The 23780-nt window shown below is 43.5% G+C and overlaps 1 protein-coding gene across 6 annotated transcripts in view; it reads left to right on the top strand.

The window, feature by feature from the left end:
• The window catches only part of MAPK6 (mitogen-activated protein kinase 6), a 27997-nt gene extending 14570 nt beyond the window's left edge, over window positions 1-13427 (top strand). For 3 of the 6 annotated variants that reach the window (XM_041469244.1, XM_041469246.1, XM_041469243.1), the window contains exons 2-6: window positions 4447-5655; window positions 6276-6420; window positions 9473-9637; window positions 10254-10455; window positions 11060-13427. In XM_041469244.1, the coding sequence (XP_041325178.1) occupies window positions 5101-5655; window positions 6276-6420; window positions 9473-9637; window positions 10254-10455; window positions 11060-12158 (2166 nt within the window). In that variant the 5' untranslated portion in view covers window positions 4447-5100 and the 3' untranslated portion in view covers window positions 12159-13427. Of the gene's footprint in view, window positions 1-53; window positions 242-385; window positions 407-1675; window positions 1791-4446; window positions 5656-6275; window positions 6421-9472; window positions 9638-10253; window positions 10456-11059 lie in introns of those variants that run through there. The other 3 variants (XM_041469248.1, XM_041469247.1, XM_041469245.1) reach the window with 3 other exon arrangements.
• Window positions 13428-23780: the final 10353 nt, after the last annotated feature.

Below are 23780 nucleotides of genomic sequence, written 5' to 3' on the forward strand. Positions count from 1 at the left end.
GGCGGGCGCGGCCTGAAGGGCGTTTGAAGGTAGGGCTGCTCCGGCGGGGGCCCGGGGCCGGGCTGGCCCCCGCGGCACGGCGGCAGCGGGTCCCTCGGCCCCGGCGGGCGAGGCTGCTCGGCCCGGGGGCGGCGGGAGGAAGGATGTCCTTTGCCGGGGGGCCCGGCCTCCGCCGCCTGCGGAAGTTTTGCTGCTGCGTTCGGCGCGGTTCTGCGAGCCGAACCAGATAGGGCACGGACAGGTACCGCTCGCTCCTGCTCCCGGGCGCCCGCAGGCTCCGGGAACATTTTGTGGGGAAAGTGACTTAATGCTCTTCATAAGTAGCTTGAAACACCCGACGGAAATGGCTTGAGGAGAGACTACCTGAGTTTTGGGATGTGGGGAGCAGGTACCCTTGGCTAGGCAGGTAGGATGCTCTCGCTTGGCGTCTGTAGGATGTGTCTCTTTTTGTGGCTAATTCAGTGCCGTTTGGGATCAGCCTGACAATGGCTGTTAATTGTGTTGTAGAAAAGAAACGGCGGTCGGCGTGCTGTCGCCAGCAAGCTTTTTATATAGATGTGTGTGTGTGTATAAAAACAACGTCGTCACAGCATTATGTGTTAGTAAACCAGTTACAAATGCCAGAAAGCGGTGGCTTAAAATAGAGGTGCATTTTGGTTTGGCAGTTGCGTTCAGAAAATGTGTGCTCTAAAGCTAAAATGGGAACTTTCATTTCAGCCCTTTGCTCAAGCTCAGTCCTTGCTTGTGTGGTTGTTATCTGAATTCACTCTTGACTGGTTACCTGTTCAGTGGAACAGCAGATGGTAGCAGGTCTGCAGAGGTGCAGAAGGCTGATGGTGGGCTTCTTCTGGGGACTTTTCATTATTATTATCTAAAGGGAGAGCCAAACCATTTTTAAACATGATAGAAAAAAGTACACTGGGTTCTTGTGTGTTTTTACAGATCCTTCAGAAGATTTATAAACTAATAGTAACATTTGCTTACTGCCAGCACCGAGTTCCCTAAACAGTGTGGGGAGCAAGTAGGAGGCTTTAGAAAGCAGCAGTTTCGTGAGTTGGACGATGACTCACTCTGCCTACTGACTGCAACGTGGCTGATCTAAAAAAAAAGTTCTGTGCCCCGTATTTTTTAGTCAAAGGGATAGTACTTAGCAGATTGTATAATATGTCATTAGTCATTCTTGGTCTTTCTCCTGTGAGTAATAATTTGATCATTATATGGTCAGCATAATCAAATTAACTGGTGTCTTTCAGTCTTATTTGTATTTCTGGCAAAGTAAACATCTCATACCCGACTATTTCAGTGTACATCCGGTTTCCTGAAAACTGTGATAAATCCACGTGCAGGAGTTGAGCGTGATTTGAAGGGACTGCTTGCGCAATGCCTGGAGCCAGTAAAGTGTGATGATCATTGCTAGGGATGATTTCAAAGCCCTTCTGTGGGTCACTTCTGTTACCCTTTCCCAAAAAGTGACCCATTTTAAAACCATAGTTATAAACCACTTAAGAAACCGGTATCTTTGTGTTTCACTCTTTAAACTTTGTGTAAAGATGGAGCAAAAGTACCACTTAAAAAAAAACCTGGGCGTTGTGGCAAGGTGATATCCTAGATGAAAATGTCAGTGCCTGCGTCAATAGCCTGTCCAGAACAAATTGGGATGATAAACCCCTCCCACCCTTTTTTATACAGTAGTCCATTATATGTTTCAAGTGGTTAGAACATGGGATTCAGTAATTTGTTCACAGAAAGGAAGCTTGGAGCAGGATCAGGTCAAATGAAGGCTGCACCAGGTTGGTTGCTTATGTTGTCAGCATTTGTTTTCTTAGCTAAATCAGTCTGGTTGTGGAGATCATTGCAGGCTCTCTGAAAACCTTGTAATTAGTGGACACCTAGTGAAAGGATAAGTGTAAACTGATGATTAAAAATGCATCATTTCAGAGATAGAGAATGAAGATTTTAGGGCTCCTACTTCAGGAGTGGACCATAGTTCCCTTTCTCCCTGAAGCAGACCTTTCATTGCTGCATTCACTTATGGCAGTAGGGGGTAAGATCTGAGTTATGGCAAAGAGATGGTAGATCTTAATCTCTGCTGCTGATGGGCATAGTTTTGAATCTGTTCCTGGGCTGTTTAATAGGACTAGCTAAAAGAGAGTTCCCAGATGTGTCACACAGCTGGTGCAAACAGTTTCAGTATTGCTGCATGCTGAAGACATCAGCAGTGTGAAACAATAAGTCTAATTATGAGGCAGAATACAACTGGTTGTAGATGGTCCCAAGGATGTAAAATACAGCTTAATGCAGGGTAATTAAACAGAGGCCTTGGACCTCAAGTTAATGTGAAATTTGAAGTATTGGTACAAATTTTAATTTCTGTAACAACTGGTGGGATGTTGGAGTGAAAGGTGAATGGGGTGATATAAACTGTTGTACAGGCAGCAGCTCAGAATGAGTGAACCTGAAAGTAGTACATGTGAGTGAGAAAATACTTTCAAGTTTAAAAATGTTAAAAATCAAAGAGGCTAGACATCTGGGTTTTACAATTGTGAACAGAGTTGGATAGTCACTGATACTGTCCTCTTTAGGATAAATTTTACTTTTGTTCTTTAAATAAATTCATACATATTTTAAAAGGGGTCCTCACTCTTGTGTCTGAATATTGCTAAAAATTCAAGATAGTTTGGGGTAAAGTAGTTGTGTTACCTCGTTGTGTTTGTACTGAGACTATAATAACTTTTTAAAGCACTGTTTAAGATTAGGACTCTTGCCAATGCACAAAGAAAGGAATCTTAAGGCAATCTTATGTTCCCTGTGCTGGGTAGAGAAAGCTCTGAAGATCACCCTTGTGGCAGGGTATACCACATCAGTAAAGGGCAGCTCAGTGCTTTTCAGTTCAGAAATACTACATTTGGTGATCTCTATTGAAAAAGAAAATCTGAGAAGAGATTGTGTTTCCTTCTTCCCCGTGTTTGCCATGTTCTGTCCACATACCTGGGGGCAGGTGGTGTGTGGCAGGAGGGAGCCAGGCTGGGCACTGGGGCTGTGTCTTGATGACAGTCAGGCTTGAGCCAAAGGAAGGGTAATATTTAAATGTGTTGAAGCAGTCTTGTTTCTCATTGCCAGTGTGCCTTTCTTTCTTTTTTTTTTTCTTTTTCTCTATACAATTCTGATTACTTTAGTGAATTGAGGCCATTATTTAAAATATGTTAATAACCTGTCAGCTGCTCTTGCTGGTGTTAGGAGTGAGGAGACTTGTTTTGCTTGCTCCCAGTTGTCCCACTGAAAGGCTAGCACTGTTTTAAAGGAAAACATTCATATAATTAATTCTGAAGTGTTGGGATAGTGTGGCGACCTTTACATTTAGGGAAGAGCTGAAATGTGTTAATCTGAGGTTGAACAGGAGGCACTTAGTGGTTTGATGTGACCTATGCATGTTGGGGAAGAACATTGAAGTGACTTGCAGTGGAATTGCCCAAAGCTTGCCACACTTACCCCCTCTGACTCTTCCCTTTGTGGTATTTTTGGGCTTTTAAAAGAAGTGAGGATGTTGTACAAAAATGCACCATGTGGTCTTTATGACTACATTCTGCTGTTGCTGACGGGAATGTATTGAGAAAATTGCAAGTTTGGTTTTTCATGATAGTAGGTGAATTCATTACACTGTTAAAAAATAAATAATGTCTGAAAGAGCCCATATGTTAGGGGAAATGGTTGTAGAACATATCAGTTACTCTGTAAAATGTACTTGCTGCTAGTTTTTCTTTGTAATCTACATTGGATAAGTATAAAAATAATTGATAAAGCATTAATATTTGTCTGATATGTAGGAATTACCCCTATGATTCCTGTAACATTGAGTCTGTAGAGGCAAAGTTATTATTTGAGGTGCTGGTAAACTTTATCCAAAATCACAAGGATTAAAGCTTTATAAGTGGCATTGGATGTGTGTTGTATATTCAGTGTACTGGGAGTGTACAAGCCACCCTTTTTGTGTGACCAGTACCTAGTTACCTCTTATTATGGTGAAATAGTTAAACCTGATTTTGGCTTCAAATAAAAGTTTAGTGAAAATAATTATTTCAAAATTTGCTGACAGATGCAGTGGATACTGTTGCTTCTGGCTTGTCTTTTAACAGCTCTTAACAAAACAAGTTTGCTTTGTTAGTCTCTGTCCTAAGACTAGGGAGGATTTCTTGTTTTGTGCCATAAATTCAATAGATTACATCAAAAATGTTCAAGATATATGAAATGGTTGTTGGTCATTATTGCTTTCTTCCACAAGTGTGAAAAGTACATATAATTTCTAATTGGTTTAGCTTTTTTGATGATTTATTATTTTTGTAACTGGACAGTAAATAAGTTTTATATTTAGGACAACTCAATGAGCTTGGGGAGGAGGAAGACTTTTGTATGTGCTGGGGTACTGATGTATTTTTCTCTGCTTTTCAGGTTGCCACGGAGTAAAATGGATGGTAGCTTTGATTGTGATTGTGGTGAGCTGGAGCCACCTGATCATTAACAGAAGGCATCTTTTGTAAATCAAGAGCTGCCAGTTTCCCATTTAACTAGACTGTAAACAAAGAAGAGAAAAAGGAGGAAGAAGGAAAAAAAAAATAGTGCTTACCAGCACCATAGAATGACGCTGCTCAGGACCAGTCCAACACTGAATGTATCTGCACTGTGAGGAGGAGGATGTTAATAGAAGCCTATTATGTGCATATTTATTCACATTTTTGTTAAATGTTAACCAGATTAGCACAGTAGAGCTGAGTGCATAGTATGTCATTTCATTCCGTTTGAGTTTCTTGTGAGTATTTTCTTTAATGTCTGCAGAAATGCTGCACCTTTCTTGAACTATGAATGCTGCAATCTTTCGATCTTATGCTCGGTTTGAGTTCTAGAGCTTACAAGCTCTAAATTCAAGGGGACACAGCAGGCCTGGCTGGCTCATAATGAAATGAAAGTGTCAAGAAACCATCTTGCAGTCAAAGCCAAGTGTTTCTTCTCCCTTTCTCTAAGACCTTTCCTTCAGATACCAGTGGAAGTGTCTCCGTGTGTTTACAGAAGCTTAGTAGTTTGAGGAAAAACGTAAAGAATTTTAAAATGGCAGAAAAATTTGAAAGTCTCATGAACATTCATGGTTTTGATCTGGGCTCTCGGTATATGGACTTAAAACCACTGGGCTGTGGTGGAAACGGCTTAGTTTTTTCTGCTGTCGATAATGACTGTGACAAAAGAGTAGCTGTCAAGAAAATTGTCCTTACAGATCCCCAGAGTGTTAAACATGCTCTACGTGAGATCAAAATTATTAGAAGACTTGACCACGATAACATTGTCAAAGTATTTGAAATTCTTGGTCCCAGTGGAAGCCAGTTAACAGATGACGTGGGCTCCCTGACAGAATTGAACTGTGTTTACATTGTCCAGGAATACATGGAGACAGATCTGGCTAATTTGCTAGAGCAAGGCCCTTTACTGGAAGATCATGCCAGACTTTTCATGTACCAGCTGCTGCGTGGGCTCAAGTATATTCACTCTGCAAATGTTCTGCATAGAGATCTCAAACCAGCTAATCTTTTCATTAATACTGAAGACTTGGTGCTGAAGATTGGTGACTTTGGTCTTGCACGAATCATGGATCCTCATTATTCCCACAAGGTATGCAGAGAGTGGGAATATCTAAGTGATGGGTTGACAACTGTGCCTTCTTAAAATAGCATCTTTCTCCCTTTTGCACAGGTAGATAGGCTGTGGAAGGCTTCCTTAGCATGGTTTGTCTCAGATAGGACTACTGCAAGCATAAAATAGGCTTTTTTTTTTTACTAAATGGATTCAGAAAAGCAAAGGTTTTAACAGTGAAGAAAGAACCTGAGATGAAGAGCAACATTTAGTTATATTTAATTATAGAAGCCTTAGATGAGATTATAAGTAGTGCAAGTATGGCTGCTCGGGGGGATTGGTTTAGAGATACTGTCCTCCTGGTCTAGATGTTTCACAAGAGAGTTCAGTATCATTTCTGCATTTTTTTTTTGGCATCTGAGAATGAGAAAGTTTTGCTGCAGTACCTCATTTGACTATATAAATAGTGTCATATTTGTATATGGTTGCTGTTCACTCACAAAGATATTTGTAAAGGTAGAAAGAAGGTTTGGTAGAATGCACACAATATAATCCCTGGGACTTTGAAACTAAAAAAATCTTGTTAATAGTGCATTAAAAAATAAATTTAAAAATGTAAGTCTTAAAAATCTAATAAAATTTTTAATTAATTTTATTAGGGCCATCTTTCTGAAGGATTGGTTACTAAATGGTACAGATCGCCCCGGCTTTTGCTTTCTCCCAACAACTACACTAAAGCCATTGACATGTGGGCTGCAGGTTGCATCTTTGCTGAAATGCTGACTGGGAAAACCCTCTTTGCAGGTGGGTAGAATAAAATCAGTGGTATATTCATAAAAGGAGTGGTACTGCTTAATTATCTTCCTTGGGAAAGATTGGTTCTTGTGGCTAACATCAGTAGTCACTGACTAATGATATCATATCATATAATATAATCATATAATACAACATATCAGGATATGCTGTATTATTGTGCACTATATAAACTATAGATTGATGTATCTGTAAAGCAGAAGACATTCCAATTTCATTACTTGTTTTGGTGTGTATTTAGATAAATACCACAATTTATTCTAGAAGTCATGCATGGTAAATATATCTGTAATTGTGTTAAGCTAAATTTATTGGTTGCCTAAGAAGTGTTCTGGTACATGTGTGAATTGCTGCATCCAGGGAGTATTTGAAGATTATGAATACCCTGAGTATCATATGCATAAAGTTTATTTTTTTTAATGTAGTTAACCTCGTCACTTCTTACTTCTATATATTTTAAATTATGAAGCCCCAGGGGTGTAGATTTAGAGGTGTAAAATTTAGTGCAATACAGCAAGGAAATGTGCAACCTTCAACTGTTTCAGGTAAGACAGGAAGCAATGCTCTGATCTCATTGGGTACATCGATATTAGAGCTTTGGTTAGGATCAGGAGCAAATTTTTGGAGCCCATCTCTTGATGGCCATCCTGTACCATGTTGGTGACCTAGCTCAGAGCACAAACTAGAGCATTTTAGGTAAAGTGAAACTTATTTGCACTGTAGGAGATCACCACCTGCTGACAAGCACTCAGTCCATGGGAGCAGATGAGCAAACTGCAGAAATACCTCCTGAAATGCTTATTTTGTGCACCCTGGGGCCTCTGCAGCAGCTGTCTCATTCAGGCTCACTCTTGGATTTGCTCCTGTGGGTCTGAATTATAGGAGTAATGCAGATAAAACCTTGAGGGCTAAGCTTGCATTTCAGAGTTCACATTCCTTTAGACACAAGGACTGTGGACTGAAAGCACACCTCTGCAGTCTTTCTTAGCTTTGCATGAAAAGGCAGTGGAATGGAGAGCTTCTTGCCATTAAATAGTTACTGGAGAACTGTCAATTGAAAGCATTATTTGGTATAAATCAGTGATTAATACATGCAGAGGCTTCTCTTACCATGCAGTGAGTTTTTCACTCTTTGAGTTACTAACTACTGGAGTAATGTCCCCAGAGTATTACATGCCTGGCTGATAAAAGATTTATTAGGTTCCTGTTGGGAGGAAGTCTGCAGATTTCATCATTCAGCATAGATAGATCACAACTGGCAGCATTTTGGGTTTTTTTCCTTTGAGTGTCATTGGTATTTGTCACAATTTTTTATTGGCCCAATTGCTGTGCAGAGAGTTAGAATTCTGTTAAAAGACGTGGTCTTAGTCACCAAAATCCTAAATTTGTAGGCTTGTTTATATCCCTTAATTGCATTGAGTAGATATTTAGAAAAATATTTTAGATATAGGTGTGCCCCTCTGAAAATTTAGCACTGCCATGGTTTTCTTATCTAAAGAAAAATGCATTTCTTGATGTCATGCATTTGGAAAGGAAAGATGGTTGCAGATATGATAGTTATTCTGCCCTGAGACTGAATAAAGTTCTTCTGCAGAGTTGTTTGGATGTTTGATTTGGTTAATTGCAACTTCCTGTCTGTTTCTGAACCAGCCCTTAGGAATCCTGCTGTTCAGAAAGCTGATGAGAATGGGAGGGAAGAATACAGATTAATATTGCTGAATACCTGGAACAAGTGAAGGAAAGGAAGTTGAGGCAGTGGAATTCAGTAACTTTGCCAAACATTCTTCTCTCCTTCTTTGTTCTAAATCAATATTTTGCAATGGTTATTTTGCTGATAGTGGACAGGAAGATGATTAATTTTTAGGATGGTACTCATTACACAGTATGCTATTTTCCAGCAAATTACAAGCAATATAACATGATAGATCATATTAAGAAATTGTTGTTGTAGTCTGAAGTAGAGCAAGTCTTTCTTTTCAGTCCAGTAAAGAAGTTAACACAAGGCAGTACTGATTCATTTGGGGAACTCTGTCAGATTTTCTGCAGTGACTTTGTCTCAGCTTTTCAAGTTACCTGGCAGGTGTGTGATAGATGTCTAGTGCAGACTGCTGTGCTGTGCAGGCACTGAAGTGAACTTTGGAGAAGTTTGGAGGTGGTAGAGCCTCTTGCTGCCCCCATTTATTTTTATATTTGTTGTCACATACATCAGTATTGCTTGTGATTGCCCAGAGCTGCTTGGTGAAGGAAGGAAACATTGGCATGCAAATAATCCTATATAATTTCATCTGCTAGTTGAATCTCTAGGATCCTACATCCTCCTTGGAGCTGAACAATGAGCTGAAGTTGGCAGGTTGTATTTCTGGGTCCTCCAGTACCGAATATAGATTCTATTCATTATTCAAAATTGACCTGCTGTATAGGCCCTTATTGTTCTTACCCAGAGAAGCTTCAGGTAGTGCTAAGAGATTACTGTAATTTCAATCACAATAGAGTACTTTTTTCAAAAGGAGCATCACTCTATGTAACCAACACGTGATTTTTGTCTTGCACTTGACAGTGAATGCAGGATTTTGGAGTAGAAATTAATACAAATGGTTATGGCCTGCAAAATGTCTTTCTGAGCTAAACTACTACTGTTCTTATTAGTAAGGGACATATAATCCAAAGTGAGGTCAAATACTGTATTAATTAGGTGGATCAGTTGAAAGGGGAGGATAGCAGTATGTCATGTATAATGAAAAGGGTATTGCTGTAGGATACCTCATCCATAGTGAAAACACCCTTAAAAAGCTTAAGGTTAGGTCTCTTTATCTGTGAGTAGCAGCTGTGTAATTCTTCATATGCCACAGCATTTCTTGAGAGCTCTTCAGATTTATTATCATGTAAATTCAGAACTTCAGCCTTTCCTCTGTCGCATGCAGGAGATTATAATCTTTTACTAGAAATAGCTGCTCAGAGCACAGAATTTTGACATGCCTTTCATATACAGGGATCAGAAGTGTTTAAAGTTGAAATGGCAGCTTGTGTTTCTTTTGGTGCTCAGGTGCACATGAACTTGAACAGATGCAGTTGATTCTAGAATCAATTCCTGTCGTACATGAGGAGGACCGTCAGGAGCTTCTCAATGTAATTCCAGTTTACATTAGAAACGATATGACTGAGCCACACAAACCTTTAACTCAGTTGCTTCCGGGCATCAGTCCTGAAGGTAAGTCATGAAAAAATCCTTGATTCAATGTTTTGATGTTTCAAAATCATCAAAAAGTGTGCAGCTTTGAGGTGCAGGTGTGTGATTGTTAAATACAGTTACAAGAATCTGTGTTCTCTGAAGAAGGATTATCTTCTGCCCTAATAAAAGAAATTTACTTCCATGATGGCTGCTTGGTTATCTTTAGAGTAGAATTGTGAATCTCTGCTGGACCTATTTGCAGTGGAATGGCTCTGTTTTGAGACACTGGCTTTTTAAATAGAAGGGAACACTGGAATGGAGTCACTATAGAAGGACTGTCTTTCAAATGTTCTTAGAAGAGAGTCTCCCAGCCAGAGTAACAGCAGTGTTTCCTGGTGGATACTGATTCAGCTTGAAGCTTTCTGTCTGTTGTTATTTTTTTATGCTTTAAGTTAAATTATGATTGATCTAGATTTGACTTCTCTCTCTTTCTGATGGCTCCAGGATGCATATATGGCAGTGTACTGTCAGTAGCTGATACTTCACAGGCAGCTACTTTGAAACAAATAGAGGGCTCTAAAGCAAAGCACTGCACCTTAATGTTAGGTTCTAAATGTCAGAAATTTCCCATTTAATGGTAGCTTATATTCTACAGCACTGGACTTTCTGGAGCAAATTTTGACATTTAGTCCCATGGATCGATTGACAGCAGAAGAAGCTTTGTCCCATCCTTATATGAGCATTTATTCCTTTCCAACGGACGAGCCTATTTCAAGTCATCCTTTTCACATTGAAGATGAGGTTGATGATATTCTGCTAATGGATGAAAGTCACAGCCATATTTATAATTGGGAAAGGTAAATTTATCACTTACTGTGGTAAGATCACTGGATGGTTTTGTGCTTGAAGTGACATTGCTTCATGGGCATTATTTCCTTTTCTGTGTTTTTTTCTCTTGAGTTGACCTGACAATAAAATTTTCTTATTTTCTTGTAGCATTATCATTGGATTTATAATCTGTTAGATGTGACTTGGATATGCTGATGGATTCCTGAGTTGCATTCAGGACTCAAGAATCTAAAGTTAATATTTCCATTCTTTTTTTTCTTCCCCAAAATACTTTTCTAAAAATAAACTTCGTTTAAGGAGAGTTTTAATTATGATTGTCTTGTCTAATGCTTAATGCACATTGTAGTAAAGAGGTTTCACAGTAGTCATCTTAAGTCAATTAAACACACTTTAGAAAAAGTTCTGTAAATGGAGTGAGCTGTTGTACATAATTCTGTTTCCTTACGCTAGATTAAATTAAAAACCTGGAAGAGGTACCCAGTTGGATTAAGGAAGACCTTTGTGTTGAATTGTCATTATTTTGTAAGGGAATTTCTAAACTTGACTGTCTCTGTTTTGGGAGCCAGAGGACTCTTGTTTTTAGCTGCTAACACTTAGGAAATTGTTTTACAGATACCATGAAAGTCAGTTTTCAGACCATGACTGGCCTATTCATAATAACTATGAAGCTGATGAAGTTCAGCGTGATCCAAGGGCTCTTTCTGACGTTACTGATGAAGAAGAAGTGCAAGTAGATCCTCGCAAATATTTGGATGGAGATCGTGAAAAATACCTGGAGGATCCTGCCTTTGACACCCACTTCTCTACTGAGCCTTGCTGGCAGTACTCAGATCACCACGAAAACAAGTATTGTGATCTGGAATGTAGTCACACTTGTAATTACAAAATGAGGTCCTCTTCATACCTAGATAATTTAGTTTGGCGAGACAGTGAAGTTAACCATTACTATGAGCCCAAGCTTATTATAGATCTTTCAAACTGGAAGGAACAAAGCAAAGAAAAGTCTGACAAGAAAGGCAAGTCTAAATGTGAAAAGAATGGGTTGGTGAAAGCTCAGATAGCACTTGAGGAAGCATCACAGCAACTTGTTGAAAAAGAAAGGGAGAAGAATCAGGGGTTTGACTTTGATTCTTTTATAGCAGAAACCATCCAGCTTAGTTTACAACATGAGTCTACTGATGTTGATAAATTAAATGACTTGAATAGTTCAGTGTCTCAGATAGAGTTGAAAGGCATAATATCGAAGTCGGTGAGCAGAGAGAAGCAGGAGAAAGGAATGGCCAATTTGGCACAGTTAGAAGCTCTGTACCAAACTTCTTGGGACAGTCAGTTTGTCAGTGGTGGGGAGGGGTGCTTCCTCATAGACCAGTTCTGTTGCGAGGTAAGGAAAGATGAACAAGTTGAAAAAGAAAATACTTACACCAGTTATTTGGACAAATTTTTTAGTAAGAAAGAAGATGCTGAAATGCTAGAACCTGAGCCAGTAGAAGAGGGGAAGCTTGGGGAGAAGGAAAGAGAAGAGAGCTTTCTCAGTAACAGTGGGGAGCTCCTCTTCAACAAGCAGCTTGAGGCTATAGGTATTCCTCAGTTCCACAGCCCTGTTGGTTCGCCTCTGAAGTCCATCCAGGCCACGCTAACGCCTTCTGCTATGAAATCATCTCCCCAGATTCCCCACAAAACCTACAGCAGCATTCTGAAACATCTAAACTAAAACACTCAGCAGACATTTCTTTTATATTCATGAGATGTGTTTGTCTTTTTTTATTACTAGTGTAAGTAATTTTTTTACTTGAATCAGATGGTGTAATTTTGGTATGGATTTCATTAGTTTTCTGTTTACCATTGTTTTTACAATCCAGAATTACTTTCTATACATGAGTTAGTTTTGTTTTTAAACTGGCATGTCGTTTGCACACAAAATTAAAGAATAGAGCAAAATAATGCAAAATGCAGGAGGTAACAAAAAATGCACTAAACCAAGTAAAAAAAAAAAAACATTCTCTCAGTAAAACAGTGTCCATGTTTTGCAGAAAAAGAACCTTGCCTTGAAATTTACACAGTGAGACTGTACATAATTGCATGAGAATATCTATTTTTCCCGAAACATTTTTTTCATTCATGCGTATTTTAGAGTTTTTCATACTCTACACATTTCTTAGACACATGATACCAGCAGCAACTGAAATGAATGCAGAATTTGGTACGCATGTGTTATCTACCTCAAGGTAACAGCAGTATGTGGCAAAACATTAACCACCCATAGTGCTTCTCATTATGCACTTCTATTTAGCCAGCATTATTGTAGTAGCTATTCCTATTGAAAATCATTCAATATTTATAAATGTTCTGGTATGCATTCTTTATAGTGAAGTGTTAATATGCAGCACTTTTATTTATTTTAGCAAATAAGTATATTTCTGTAATTATAGAAAGTCAATTTTTGAGTTACTTTTCAGATAAAAGTTTTTGTTTAGCACTATGGTTTTATTGCCTACATAGCTGGATATATATTAACATCGGCTTATTCTGAGGCTATCCAATACATTTTTATTTTTTAGTTTTCATTTCAAGTAAAGCACTCACTGTGTATAGGAATTTGTAATTGGAGGTGCTTGATCTCTACAAAAGAAATTAGGAATTGCTTTATTATCAAATGCTCCTAGAAGTCTTAATTGTGTTCATTTTTTTAAAATTTTGTAATGTTAGTTGTGTGCATGGAAATAATTAAGGTACAACATTACTGTAGGTTAAAGTTCTATATGGTGAGACATTTTGTTTTTACTGTATGTTTTTACGAATGATTCCTGTCCCACTCCCAGCCCCCCTCAAAAGCAAGCATGAATAAAATTAGGTTAAATATAGCATGTAGCATCTCGGTCTTTTAAAAATTTGTTTTATCTTCTGATTTTTTGAAATACTGGATGTATCATTGGCTCCCCTGTTTAAAACTAAAAACAAATAAAAACATGGCCAGCAAAAATGGCTGTTTGTGATGCTTTGTACACCCCCTGCCAGATGAAGAGCAGCTGCTGTGCTGCAGCTGGGGCAGTTGTGAGGGTCACTGCCCAACACAGGGTGCTCGTGGAAGCATGAGAAACTCTCCCTGGAAGGGATGCAGCGTCTTGCAAGGAGACTCCCAAGAGTTTCCTTCTGTCCTGCTGCCTGCAGCCTGGACAGAGGAAAATCCCAGGTGATGGTGTGGCTATGGAAGCACAAATGTACAGCGGTGTCCATAACCATTTCTGTTCAAAAAACCAATTGGCTTTGGGAGTGTAAGTGAACCAAGTTGCTGTTTTATCAAGGCTTTAGCCAGATGAGTGTTAAAGGAAAAGCTGCAGAGTGTGTGTGCGAGCCCCTTCACGTTGCTGGCAGCCTGGAGTGAAGGTGGGCCTGCAGGTTCCTCAGCCAAGAGCCTGGCTGGAGCACTTCCACAAGGAGAATTTGGGAACATGACCAGGTAGCTCCTGTGGGATGTTACAGAATGTGCAGGTCAGGTCTCTGTTGCAGCAAGCCCTAGAGCAGTATGTGTTTCTCTTCGTGTTCCTCCCATCACAGCTGTTGCAGAGGGAGCTAATTAACTGTACAATAAAGCTACATCTTCTGGCAAACTCCTACAGCTTTTCCTATGACAGTGTTTTAGTTCCTCCAGATTCTTCCATCCCTGCTCCTCTGGCAGGTAGCACGGTTGCAACTGGCCTAAAACAAGGATCTGTGCCCCTTCGGTGTGGCACAGGATGGGCACCTGGGGAGGGGACAGGGAGTGTGTCCTTGGGCACGGTCCCTGGACATTGATGCAGCCACAGCAGTGGGGTGGGGGCTGTAGGGAGGGGGTGACAGCTGCCCTTTCTGGGCAAGGGACTGTTCTCAAGGGCAGTAGGGCTTCTGTTGACATTGGAGGAGGGCAGTGGGTGGGAAGTGTGGAAGAAACACATCTTGTACAAACGAAGTATCTTTTTTGCCTTTTTTTTTTTTTAAACATATTAAACTTAACAGTACTTAACAAGCCTGTAAGGGTACAAAGGGAATGTTCTACACTAAAAGGAAGGGGAGAGTCGAGTGTTGAGCCTAAACCCAGCATGGTGCTTTATTACCTTTGTCGTCTACCTGTGCTGAGGAGGCAACACTGCAGGCTGTGCTGCCTGCTTGGGTGCAAACCCTGCTCTCACAACAGGCTCTGTCCATGGGTCTCTGCAGGGTGCAGCTCGGCAGTCGGGTTTATTAAGTAGAAGGAATTCCCTTTTTGGAGAGAAAGGTGTTTTGTAAGGACCATGCAAAGTGAAATCACTGCTAGAAAGTGAAGGTATTGTGGGTGTGGTGCTGGGTTCTCCTTGGCGAGCTGCAGGATGTGGGAAGAGCAGCCTGCAGAAAGTGCAGGGTGTCACAGGTTGTTCCCATGGGATGGAAGATGGTTCCTGCCCTGTGCTCATCAGCCATGCCTGTCCCTTCAGGAAAAAATAGGTCAGCTACATGTGTAGCCCTTTGGCTGTGACCTAGCAACAGCATTGTCTTTAAAAACAAAAATATGGAAGAGGCTTAAATTATGAACCAGATAAAGGGACCACTGTTTCACACCAAGGTGCTTGCCAAGTACAATGGAACACCCTTATTTAACAAAAAGGCAAATAAGAAATGAGAAAATCAACCGTCTTTTAAAAGTGCCCTTTCTTCTCCAAGTGGCCTTTTGTTAAAAGGCAGCATTTTAAAGTATATTTAACAAGAGCTTCTGCTAGAAGAGGTGATGTTTACAACAGACCAGGACAGAACCTTTTGCACATCCTGTCATCACATGAGGTCTAATAATTGCTGAACAGTTTGTTCTGATCAAGAGTTCTCAGCCATGGTCAGTTAGCTTTCTCAGAGCTGTATTTAATTTTAATTAAATCAGAGCTGCTATATATAATCTTAGCTATTTTTACAAGCCTTTGCCCATGCTGCTGGTAGCGGTGTGGTGGCACTGTGAGCCTAGCACAGCTTAGCTGGTCTCTGCTGTGAGCAGAGCTGGCCTGCCGGGGCTCTAGGCTGGCCGTGGGCTGCTGTGAGCAGCTGGGCACTGGGGCAGGCCCTGCTGCTGCTGTGCCCCTCCCTGCCCTGCTCAGCAGGGCACCTGTACCTGCAGCAGAGCTCGCTGCCTGCAGCAAAAGCTGGGCCTTGGTGTACTTTGTTTTCCTGTCACCTTGCTGTTGCCTTTTCTGTGCTGCAGAAGCTCTTAGGCTGCATCCTTTTAAAACCTTGCCAAGTTCCCACTTTGGTCCAGCTGATTGCCTGGAGGCACTGGTTTGTGAACAGGTTTTTAATGCCTTTTTTACAGGAGTCCACCTGAGAGGTTTTTTTCCATATGGAGCTAATGTTGTTGATTTTTTCTGTCCCCTTCTAACCTCTGTGATAGTCAGGCATGTAGGAGTTTTTCCACATGTGGACTTTCATCTCCTACTCTAGGCATGTATACTGCAAACGCCAGAGAACTGTAGGCAGGGCCCCAAGGAATTCAGTGGCACATTGTGGTGCAATTATTGCTGAATATCAAGAGGAAAACCATCCTCGAGCTAAATCTGCTCCCACAAGTCTTCTTTTCTTTATTTATACTCATGTTGCTTTCCTGCTGCTGAGATCTGGAAGTGCTTATCAAGCCTTCAGCTGGGTTTTACATATAATTAAACAGTAACCTGTCTTCGTTCTTCCGAAGATGCAGCCCTGAGCAACAGCAGCCCTGAACCAATTTGTTCCTTCCTCCTAGAATTATTTCAGTTTTTACAAAATCCTGTAAATTCTTGTTTGCTGTTCTGCCACTGTTTGCGTCAGACTTGAGCTGCACGGCCGGGGCAGTCATGCCAGGGGGTATTTAGTAACCAGCAAATAATCCAGATCACTGCTGGCACCCAGCACTCTTCCATTCCACTGGCTATATTTAAAATGGTTATCTGCTTACTCTGAGTGCTATTGGAGAGCTCCTTAAAATACTGACTGCTGAAAAGTTCAGTGGCTGCTTTTGGCTGGGGAGTAGCACGGCTGATGTGCTGATTTGTGTGCAGAGGGAGCTGTGCCCGGCAGCCCCTGGGGACGTGGGGATGGCCAGGTATGGCCACGCTCTGCAAATAGCTGGCAGCAGCCACACGTGTCATCTGCTCTCCTCAGGAATCTGTCTGCTGCATCCTGACTGCTGAGCAGCCCTTCTATAGAGAACTCTGATAATAAAATACCTTTTGTAATCTCTGTGCTGGGCTGCCGCAGCCAAAATTACTTTTAACCTTAATGTCACCCAGCCTGGATTGCTACGCGTGGTATGAAATACCAAAGTGTGTGTTTGGCAGCTGGGGGTGGGACAGGGAACTTGTGACTGTCCAGCACCAGAGCCAGCAGCTCCATTGCCCTTCATGTCCCAGCTTTGGCTCCCTTGTTCCCAGCACAAAGGTGCTGGGAGATGATTCCTGCAGCTCACACACTGAGTAAGAGCATGGCTGTGGGGAAAGGGAGTAGGGAAAGGCTTTTCCATCTGTCCCTGGGGACTTGGGTTAATCTATGCTTACATCCAATCTGTGTTTGTAGAGCACAGAGTCATTACTGAATTGCTGGCTGATGGTTTGATGGGTTTTCAATGTTTTAACATTGGTAGAAGGCTGATTTATTTTGTCCTAATTTGGTAACGTTCTGCATTACTTGTATCTTAGCTTACACTTTTCATTTCTCCAGATTTCTTGTAACTTTTGGTTTAGGCTTCTTATATTCTTCTAGTAATCATTCATGGTTGCATATAGACCAAGGCAAGTGGGTGATTCCCTGCCTGCCTGGTTAAAGATCACTGGCCACTCTCAGAATAGATGGGAGGCCTGATAAAGTACAGCCTTTCCTTTATATCTGAATTTTGCCATGTTCCTCAAGCCATGTCCGGGGGCTCTGGTGCTGTGTAGAGTGGAAGCTTCATTGCCACACTAATCTCACTGTGGCTGGTGCAAGGTAAAAATAAACCTCATCATTTTTCTGTGTCATCATCTCCACTGCATCTTCCCAAAAAGCAAGCAGTAGTAGCCAGCGTAGAATTTCTGCTGTACAAGACTGTTGATCTTTTAGTTGGCAGCTCAGGCTTCAGCAATGGATGCTCCAAAGCCAGGCTCAGGCAGTGAAAGGACATTTTCTCATTCTCGTCCTTGGTGATGCCATTCAGACTGGATTAGAGTTTAAATCTTCAGTGCTAGAGGCTGTAGAGAAACAATGTTTCCTTTTGATGTCTGTCTTGAATTTTATAATTTAGGAGGATTTAAAGGATAGACCTCAATAACTGAATGACAGATTTACTGTGACTTCTGTGTTTGTTTGGATGTAGATTCAGACAGCACAGCTCTTGAAATAGCTGGGTAACTAGCAGAAACATTCTTAAAGCCTATGATTAAGAAAGCAGATGGGTTTGGATTTTGTTTTGTATCATATTTGTCTCAGATATTTTCTGCTATTGTTAGCGTCTTAACAGATTTGATGTTGACACATATTGAAAGATTGAATTACTTCTAGATACTAAATTGTCTTTTGGACCCTTACACATGATATTTCACTGGTTTCCCACAATTCTTTATTCTCTTTTTACTTGCTTTTATACAGGGAGACCCTCAGGTGTTCGAGTCTCTCAGTTTTTTAGCCCTGTGAAGCAGCAAGGTGCCAGTCTGTTGGAGTGCAGGGTGGACAGGAATGTCCTGTGGGATTGCTGGCACTGCTATCTGTATTTCTATTGGCCTTGGAACTGCATCACCCAGAGTGCAGCACCCACTGCCAGCAGGGCAAGGTGAAAAACATGTGACTGGCTTAGGGACCTGCCCAGGGCAAGGAGATCCATCACCAGAGCAAACCCAGGAGAAAAGCAAACCCAGGAGAAAAGCAAGCCCTGGCAGCCTAAGTGGAGCTCTGGCTCACGGTTTGCAGCTGCAGCATGGCAGAGGCTGGCTGCCCACACCTCTGTGGCTCAGTTAATCAGTACCTTGCAGCATTGCTCCTGCCCTGATAAAATCATAATGATGTCAGCAGTGGAGCAGGTGTTTTGGTTCTTCAGCCAACACAGACAAAATATGAGAGCACAGAGCAAAAAATGAGAGCACAGAGCAAAATACAAGAGCACAGAGCAAAATAAGAGAGCTTGAGCGATTCCCTGGGCCAGTGGGCTCGAAAGGACGTGCCACAAGCAGCTGGGTGGCCCTGGTGGGGCAGCAGTGGTACCAGCACCAGCAGTGGAGAGGAGCCAGGTGTGACCAGGGCAGAGTCCAGCTCATCCTCCAAAATGCCTGTGCAGCCCAGGGAGGAGGTTTCCACCCTGCCTGCCAGGAATTGCAGTCTTTGTTGGCATGGGCAGGAGGAAAAATATGATGGGAAACAGGAAGATTAAAATAATCCCAGTGAAAACAGGATGTTGGAAAGCTGGTAACAGAGCGGGGCTGCAGGGCTGGCGGGCTGCAGAAGGCTGCTGGGAGCAGGGAGGCTCTCACACAGGCTGTTTGGGGCAAAACACCCAGTTCTCACACGGGCAGGCCCACACCAAAGCCTTGAGGCAGAGGCAGCACAGCTCTGCTGGCAGCAGACTGGCATCTTGTGTTCTCCAAAACATGACTGATTATGGCTATTTACACCAATGTGTTCACTCACCTTCTCTCAACACCTGCCTGAATTCTTTTTTGTTGGATGAAGGTCATAAGCCATTCCTTACACCACACCAGCCTGGCACCACATTTATTGAACAGCCTGGACCTGCCAGGCAGCGGGATGGAGCAGTTCCAGAGCCTGGCTGCCAGCAGGGAGCTGGATATCTCCCAGCTGAGCACAGCCTGCTCTCCGAGCTGCCATCCCTGGCGTCCTTCCAGCTACGACAAAATAAAAACCAAACAGTGTTTGTCTCTCACTGAAGTGCCTCTTCCTCGCAGGGGCTGACAGCAGCAGTCAGTGCTGTGGATTTACGGCAGGGGTGCCTGAGGGAGCTGCTTCCCATCCCCAGAGCCAGTTTGTGACCTGCCAGAGGCTGCTGCTGGGGCTGGAGAGGGGCTGCTGGCCAGCGCCCAGCCAGCTTCTCGAGCGCCTTGCACAGCAGCACTGAGGTGTTTCTGCTCCTCTGGGAGCAGGGAACTGCAGTGCCAGACTCTGGAGTCAGCCTGGAGAGCGTGGTGGGCTCGTGAGAGGGCTCTGCATTGCAGGTCCCCGGCTCCAGCAGGTGTGGACTATGCTCAGAAGCAAGCATGAACTCAGTGCCCCATCATTTATGAGGTCATTGAGCCATTAGCAAATGCATACTAAAATCTCTGAGGCTAAATCAAACTGGATTGTTCTTTAGGTGAAATGAAAATTGCTATTTTCCATGAGTCCAAACTGCTATCCACTTATTTACTTTCCATGGCTAAATTGAATCTACTGTGTACATTGCAATTGCCAGTGTTTGTCAGTGCAGTGAACATGGATGCAGAACAGCCCTTGGATGAGGACCTTGTCCCCAGTTTTAATCAGCCAGTTCTTCCCTGACATCAGGTCTTTCCCCAGTTATGCATCCCAGCTGGCAAGGCATGGCTTGGGAGTGAAGAGGCTTGGGTGCTCTGCCCAGCACCACCCAGGTCCTGCAGGAAGGGAACTGGGCTTTCCCTGGGGTATCTGCAACTTGCTTTTCTCATGAGTGTTCCAGATTATTTTGGCCCTGAGGATGCCAGTGTTTCCTATCACCTCAGTTTATCTTCTTCCATGCTCAAAAAATGAGAGATTTGTTCTCCAGGCCCATGAAATAGTCACTACATCACTTGGCTTTTATGATAAGTGATAAAAAAGGAGGAGATGGAGTGCTTAAAGTGAATTGACTGGAGTCAGTGGCCCAACTGCCCTGGGAGCTCGGGCCATTTTCTGGAGTAGTGGGATGCCAGCTCCTTTAACAATCAGCCCATGTACAATTTTTGTCCAAGACTAAATAAAGAGATGCATTTTCAAGATGAACTTCTTCACTGTTGCAGGTTTTGACATCAATTTGGTTCCTGTGGGTACTGTCACAGGAGAGCCAGCTTCAAAGTCAAGGAGCTGGATCTGGGGAGCTCCCTGCATGCCAGGAGGGGAGTGTGGGGAGCAACACCCCTGTGGCAGAGCAGGAACAGTTCAAATCCAGTTAGTTTTACATATTTGACATGAGAAATCTCTCCAGGCACGACTTCAATCCAATTTACAGCGTCTGGCTGAAGTGAAGTATGAGAAGAATTTGCTTAAGTGATTTGAGGGCGATGTGTGGGGAGCTGGGCGAGCAGGCAGGGCAAGCCTGGTGAGCAGCCTGGAGGGCTCAGGAGAGCTCCATCCCCCAGCACAGACACCCCGCTCTCCACCAGTGAGGCCAGTGGCAGCAGGTCAGGAACCTGCCAACTTGGTCCTGTCCCCTTCTCCTTAAATTACTCAGGAAGCTGCTGTAGAAGCCAAGTTGGAAATGCTACTGCTGTGTCCTGGGGTAATTCCCAGCAGGGAACGTTGCCTCTGGGCACTGGGTCACCCCATTTCCATCTCACTGCCACATAGCAACCCAGCCCCATCACCCACACAACTGAGCTCACAGAAATTTAGGAATGGTGTAGCTTTCAAACAGTTTAAGATACCTTCACTTCCTGCAGAGGGAAAGCAAGTCTCGAGAGGCTTTGCAGCATGCACAGATGTTAATTGCCTTCCTCCCGCACCACTAAGGAATTTGTCTGTTGTCTTCTCCTCTATGCAGCAGGAAAATGAAAGATGGGGTGGTTAAACCTCATCCTGCAAGAGCAGGGTGCTGACTGGGTGGGACAAACCAGGCTCCCTGATGCTGGAGTCACCTTAAGGGAGTTGGAAGATTAAGGTAAGGAGGAAAGTCATTTACAGCTTTAGCTCTCACTTTGTCCCTGAAATCTCTGCAGTGTCCTGGGCATTTATAGAAACTAATGAACGGTGTCACCTGAATGGGAGCACTTACAGGGAGAATTGGAGCAGTGATGGTGATTAAAAGTAGCATCCAGATGAGAAAGCAGTGGGAGAGCCCAGCCCTGTTCGTTTGGGAGAGCAGTGTGTTGGCAGGGGTAGCACATCCCACCCGGACAGGGTACATCCAGCCTGGAGACAGTGCCCTGGCCATGCTGCCTTAGAAAGCAAGTCAGGAGGAGTGATTCCTGACCTTACTTTCAAAAGAGGGGTCGGGAAAAACCAGAAGGCTTGGTCTGGACCGACTGTGAGGAGGAAGGTCAGTTGCAGCTGCTGTGGCTGAAGCTGTGCTGTTCACCACAGCACTGATGGCGTGGGGCACTGGAGACTTCTCACAGACAGCATCATCCTCTCAGGGCATCTTCCACTTCTCCATTTTTGGAGTCCCTCACAGTAGGAAAGCAAGGTGGGAGTAGCATCCAAATGCTGTGCAAGGACTTGTTTGCCACAGCAGTGCTGTGCTGGCCACCACAGCACCTCTGCCTGCACGAGGGGGGGCTGCCTGCTGCTGTCCCCAGAGCTGTGCTGTGCTGGCTCTGGGGAGCCTCTGCCACAGCCCCATGTGCACCATGGCCCAACAGCCTGGTGTGGGGTGCTGCAGCTTTCCCCAGCCTTGCAGGGAGCAGCTTGTCCTGGCACATGGTGGGAGCAGATGTTTTCAGGGCTGCAGCAGGGCAGTGTGAGCATCCAAAGGGTGCAGCTGCATTAGACAAGGATTTGATGGCCATCATCCCTGCATTCCTGCCTCCCCCTCGTGGGAGGGCTTGGGCAATAACTCATTAATTAGAAAACATCATCTCATGAATGACAGTGTAAGTCATCTTATAGTGCTAAATAGTCATTTCCAGTTACTGCCTTTTCTAATTTCTGAGAATGGCTCGGCAGCCTCTCAGGTGATGTCAGCAGTGTCCCCACCCAGTGTCACAGCCCGGGCACAAGGACACTGCCCGGGCACTGCCCAGCTGCCATCTCTCCTATGCTGGCAGCACATCCACAGCATTATAAATGAAAGTTTCCAAACACGAAGGCAGCACTGAGAAAGAGGAAAATTACCCTTCAGGGAAGTATTCTGCTATTATCAGAGCAGAGTGGAATGAAAGCAAAAAGGATTTTAAGACTGGGTTTTGGCTGCTGGTTGAGACTGTGATTATAACCTGCAGCCTGAATGCACCATGCCTGAACCAACCCCTCCCCCTGCCCAAGCTTTAAGCCAAAGGATTTAAACAAGCTCTTATGTAATATGGTTTTAGTGTTTCCAGTAGAAATAGGTGTTCTAAATATAAATGATTTGCAGATAAAATAGGCTTATATAAAATGCTTTTACGTTTATGTAACCCCATGTTGGCATTGCACCCAACACCTCCAGCTGTGAGCCCCGCTCTGGGGACAGTGCGGGGTGCTGGCAGTGCCCAGTTTGGTGCCAGCCTGCTGGGCCACGGCCAGCACTGCGCCACAGACCAATTCCTGTGCTGTGCCAGCCCGGCAGGCAGCCCTGCAGGGACAGCTCCTGCTGGGAGAGATGCACTTGGGTCAGAATTCCTCATGTGCGGTCCTCTCCCTTCTCCCTGCCGGGGGTTTGCTGCCAGCAGCGATTGCAGGACAGTGCTGTGGTGCTCCCCCTGTGCTGGGCCTGGGGCGTGGGGACAGCCCTGGTTCCAGCAGCAGGGCCCTGGCAGCACTCATTGTCCAGCCTGGGCAGCTGGGCACTGCAGACACTGTCCCTCAGGGTTGGTGCTTTGGTCCTTTAGGCAAAGGGCTGGTTTGAATGGAATTCTCCTTCACCCCGCTTCATACCCACAGGTATGTCTGTCTGTGTGTGTATGTGCATATATTTATATAACATACAGATATATACATCCATATATATATATATATATGGATGTATATATTTCTGTATACACATATGACACAGTGAAAGACCTGACTGCCTCCAGCACAGGGTTGGCAGCATGGCCTGGGCCTTGGGCTCTTCCCAAACAGTGGCCACAGTCCCACTGAGCAGCCAGGGGCAGGTCCCTGTCCCAGTGAGGCCATAGGAACTCTTGGGGATCCAAATATCTCCCTCACCATGAGTGTGCACCCACAGGGTGAGCCCTCACTTACCGTGCCTCTTCTCCATGACCACCTTCTTCCAGACTGTGGCTGCTCAAGCTGCTGCCTCTTGCCCGGGCCAGCAGTGCATCAGGAGCCCTGACAGTGGCCACTGATAAGGGCAGTAATAATTAGCTTGGAAATGGTGTTTTCTGAGCAGAAAAAAATGGTTGCTATGTTACAACCTTTATGTATGGGAAAGATACTCAGTCAAATCTTACACAACAGCCCTCAGTGTATCACACCAAGCATTTGCTCTTAGGGGAAGGACTGTTTGCTAAGTAATTTTAGCTACCATTATGTG

Source organism: Pyrgilauda ruficollis, unplaced genomic scaffold (assembly GCF_017590135.1).
Source record: "Pyrgilauda ruficollis isolate IOZ18807 unplaced genomic scaffold, ASM1759013v1 scaffold23, whole genome shotgun sequence".
NCBI classification, from domain to species: Eukaryota; Metazoa; Chordata; class Aves; order Passeriformes; family Passeridae; genus Pyrgilauda; species Pyrgilauda ruficollis.